This window comes from Protobothrops mucrosquamatus, unplaced genomic scaffold (genome assembly GCF_001527695.2).
Source record: "Protobothrops mucrosquamatus isolate PMUCROS unplaced genomic scaffold, P.Mucros_1.0 scaffold148, whole genome shotgun sequence".
NCBI lineage: Eukaryota > Metazoa > Chordata > Lepidosauria > Squamata > Viperidae > Protobothrops > Protobothrops mucrosquamatus.
Genome location: NW_015386513.1, coordinates 238,489 through 242,405, shown reverse-complemented (window position 1 = coordinate 242,405; position 3,917 = coordinate 238,489). Strand labels below are relative to the sequence as shown.

General features: G+C 40.5%; 1 protein-coding gene across 1 annotated transcript in view; it reads right to left on the bottom strand.

The window, feature by feature from the left end:
- PALB2 (partner and localizer of BRCA2) overlaps positions 1-3,917 on the bottom strand; it is a 21,842-nt gene that overhangs the window by 15,677 nt on the left and 2,248 nt on the right. Inside the window, exons 2-3 of the mRNA XM_029283597.1 lie at positions 1,559-1,618; positions 1,311-1,410 (exon numbers count right to left, since the gene is read on the bottom strand). Of these exons, the coding sequence (XP_029139430.1) occupies positions 1,311-1,410; positions 1,559-1,618 (160 nt within the window). The remainder of the gene's footprint in view (positions 1-1,310; positions 1,411-1,558; positions 1,619-3,917) is intronic.

The window sequence follows — 3,917 nt, the reverse complement described above, 5'->3', positions numbered from 1 at the left end:
GCATCTACACCGCCCTCCTCTCTTCCCTTCCTAGCCCCAATTGAAGTCCTGCGCCAGCCCAGCTGCTCTCTGCATCTGATGAAGTGAACTGCGGCTCCCTCTTTTAATAAATCTGTCAGCTGCTTCTGCTTCTTTTAATTTTTTTATTAAAAGTTTTATGAAGATTACAGTATAAGCCCCCCCACCCCAAAACCCCTCCCTCCCCCTCCCCCACTTCCCAGAGCTGAACACAGGGTTACAAATATAATAATCAAAATCTATCTAGCATTAACCAACTATTAAAATAACCAAGTCCATAATGCACTTTAACTCCCCTTTAGCACAAATTTAAACAAATTAAAATTAAACACAATAATAAACATATTCATAACCTCTGCTTCTTATGCAGTAACAGTCTACCATGGACTATGTGGGGAGGGATGGTTGGGGGAAAGTGAAAGTAACTATTATATCCCCCTCCACCCTTTAGACTCTACTTGCTGTATCCCCCTTGCCGTTTCAAGGTCACCTGGCTGGGAGAAGAAGGCAGCTGCATACCAAACTTATGCTTGAAGTGACCCTTCTGAAAACAACTTGCTTGAACCTGGTTGGTCATGGGGAGGGGGAAAGTGATGGGAGGCAGCTAAGGGAGGGAAAACTTAGGGATTTGGGCCCACAATTCTCAGTTGTGGGTATGCACTACTGCAATGCAGTTGACTTTTAATGAAACCATACCTTTCTCAACAAATGGAACCAGGGGTTGCTTCTATTTAGAGGTTTAGGTTTGGGGCAGGAAACCTATTACTCAGAAAAGGAGCTATCAGATTCTGTTGAATTGTTTTGCCACCATTAACTAGAAAAGATTCAAACCGAAGCAAGCAGTGAGAATAAATGAATAAAATGGGATTTAACAGGGATGTATGTAAAATTCTGCATTTGGACAGGAAAAATGAAAAGCACAGGGGTAGGATGGGGGAAACTTGGTTGGCAACAATGCCTGAAAAGGGGATCTGAGTCTCCTTGTCAACTACAAGTTCACATCATCCAGCAGACTGAGGCAACTGCAAAACAGAAGCACTGAGTGCAGATTATAGGAACTAGTTTTTCTATGTTGTTCTATCCTGATCGGTTCTGAGCACCAGGGTTCAGAAGGAGAATGATACATTAGAGGGAATTCTGAGATGGGCTAGCAGGATGGTGAAAGATCAGAAAACCAAACTCTAAATGACAGATGATGCCTATGAAGGGGAAGTGTAGTTTTCCAGGTAAGTTTTTCCAGAGAGAGAGGGGGGGGGAGAGAAAGAGAGCATCAGATGCTGTCTCAGTGTTACCTGAATGGTTCTTCATGGCTTCCTCCTGTCCAAGCAGCAGGTTTTGCTCTGCAATCGTTTTCTTGATGTGATTTTTAACCTTTGCAGCTTTCTCAGCACGCTGTGAAAATGAAGGTTAGCAATCGCATTGCTTTTCTTACTAGTCCATATGAAATTAGTCAATTTCTGCTGATTTTTGCTCCTCAAGCCTTCCCCAAATGAAGAGATTGTCCTTCAACAGTTCCAGAGAATCCCTTTTATTTACCCACCTGTAACCTGTGGAATGTTTTGTTGTATTCTCTTTTCAATACGGCCAGTTTTTCTTTCAGCTAGAAGACAAAACAATTGTTAAATAATTGGCATATTTAACTTGAAAAGTACTTGAAAGGTTTAGACAGCAACCTTATTACTCCAGTCAGGTTTGAATTGACAATGAAGAACAGCATATGCGCTCCCAGGAATAACAGAGCTGCCCAAGAAAATTCAACATAACCTGAACTTCATAAAGGATCTGGACAGCAAAAGGACTTCCTGGTTCCCGAGAGTGTATACCAGATGTTACCTGGCCCAACTGAAAGGAGCCCCATAGGCTGGGCCTGATCTTCAGGGCAGACAGCCTGAGATCAGAAGAGGGAGGGCGTAGTGGATCACTGCTTTGCTATTCTCAGATCACTTTCTGATCAACATGAAGAACACCCCTAGATCTCTGTAGGGGTAGAGGACCCACAGGATTATGGATCCACTTGATTTTTAAGTGCTTGGGAACATTCCCAGTTGTGTGTTAGACCAGTGGTTCTTAACCTTTTTGAACGAATCGCCCCCTTGAGCCAATGAGGAAGTTGTCATCGCCCCCCTCCCCCAACATAACCTCTCAATCACAACATAGGAAATAATTCTTCAATTTATGCAAACACTTTGTTTTCTTTAAAATTGTCATCTGGACATTATCGATGCAAATAATTTATTTCCAGTCTTTTTCCCATATCTCATCTGTGTGAAAAATTTTGGTGCCACTTTATTCCCAAACTTTGTGATACATGTATTTCATTATTATCTTATTTATTCAAGACACTTAAATATAATGACCACTGAAAACAAAATTCAATTGCAAGAAAGTGAAATGCCCGAAAAGAAAAACAGTAACATTTAATGATTGAATTACAAGTGAAATTTAAGACGCAAAAAGAAATATAAAAAGGGCATAAGAACAAACCGCAATGCAGGAACTAAGAATTTCAAGACGAAAATTCTGAAACTAAATTAAGATTCAAGGAAAGTGTATATAGTCACGCACACTGTAAAAAGGATTAAAAAGACATAAAGAAAATATAATTTCAAACTGGAGTGCACGCTAAAAAAGTACAATACAAAGAGACACACAAAATGTTTTACAGAGCACAACAAAAATTTGAAAACGAAGCCAAAAACTCAAACTGGAATGTGAAATCCAATGCAAGCAAATACAATGATAAAAGCTCAATTATTAATGAAAAAAATGTATGTGTACAAAAAGCAAAAAAAAAGAACATCAATGGCTGCCCTGTGCTTGGTGAGCTGATGCCAATTTCTTGATGTCTGGAACCATTTTTGTTAATCGCATTCTTAAATCACCGCGCTCAGAGATCTTCAACATGTTCCTTGACTTAAAAAGGATCTGTTGGACGGCGCTGAAGCCCCTCTCCACTAAGTAAGTGGAAGGAAAGCCTAAAAGAAGCAACTTAACTTCCTCCCACAATATTGGGTAAGTGTTCCTCATTTTCACCCAAAAAGCTTCGTAGCCATAACTCTGAAAATGTGACTGGGCTTCATAGTCGTATTTCAGATCTATCAGTGGCTCTTGCAGTTTGGGATGAAGTTGTGAAAAGTCTGCTGTGAAAGGATTGAGCACCCAAGTGGGCACTTCCAGATTTATCAGATCATAGAATCTGGTTTCCATATCTTCTTTTAGTTGCTTCAAGTGGCAGCAAAAAACGTCCAAATCTTCTCCTTGGAGTTCACGTTCATTACCAAGGCTTGGGAACTGATACAGCTCCTGGCGACTCATATTGCTTGCAAGGAGGTCCAATTTGGAAATAAATGAGCAGATTACTTCCTTGGCCTTAAGAAAATTGATTTTATCTCCTTGCAGCTTTATGTTCACTTCATTCAGCTTGTCAAAAACATCAGCGAGATAAGCTACATCCAGACGTCGAAGTTTAAGAGAACTGCTTAGACTTGGGTCAATGGATTCAAGAAATTCGACAACTGTGTCAAAAAGTTCATGGAATCGCCGCAAACACTTTCCTTTTGAAAGCCACCTTACTTCGGTGTGCAAAAGGAGTCGTTCAAACTCCTCGTCATTTTCTTCACAAAGCTTGTGAAAAAGTCGGTTGTTCAAGGCATTCGACTTAATTTTATTCACAGCATTAATGACATAACGTAGAGACTCGTGCAAACGGCCACTCAATTGTTTTGAGACAAGGTGCTGTCTATGAACGACACAATGGACAGTCATAACTCCAGGTACAACCGATTTTAGATGAGTTTGAAATCCACGATATCGTCCAACCATGGATGCAGCTCCGTCGGTTGCACATGCCACGACGTTTGTCAAGGGGATGTTTTTCTCATTAAAAAACTCTTCAACCT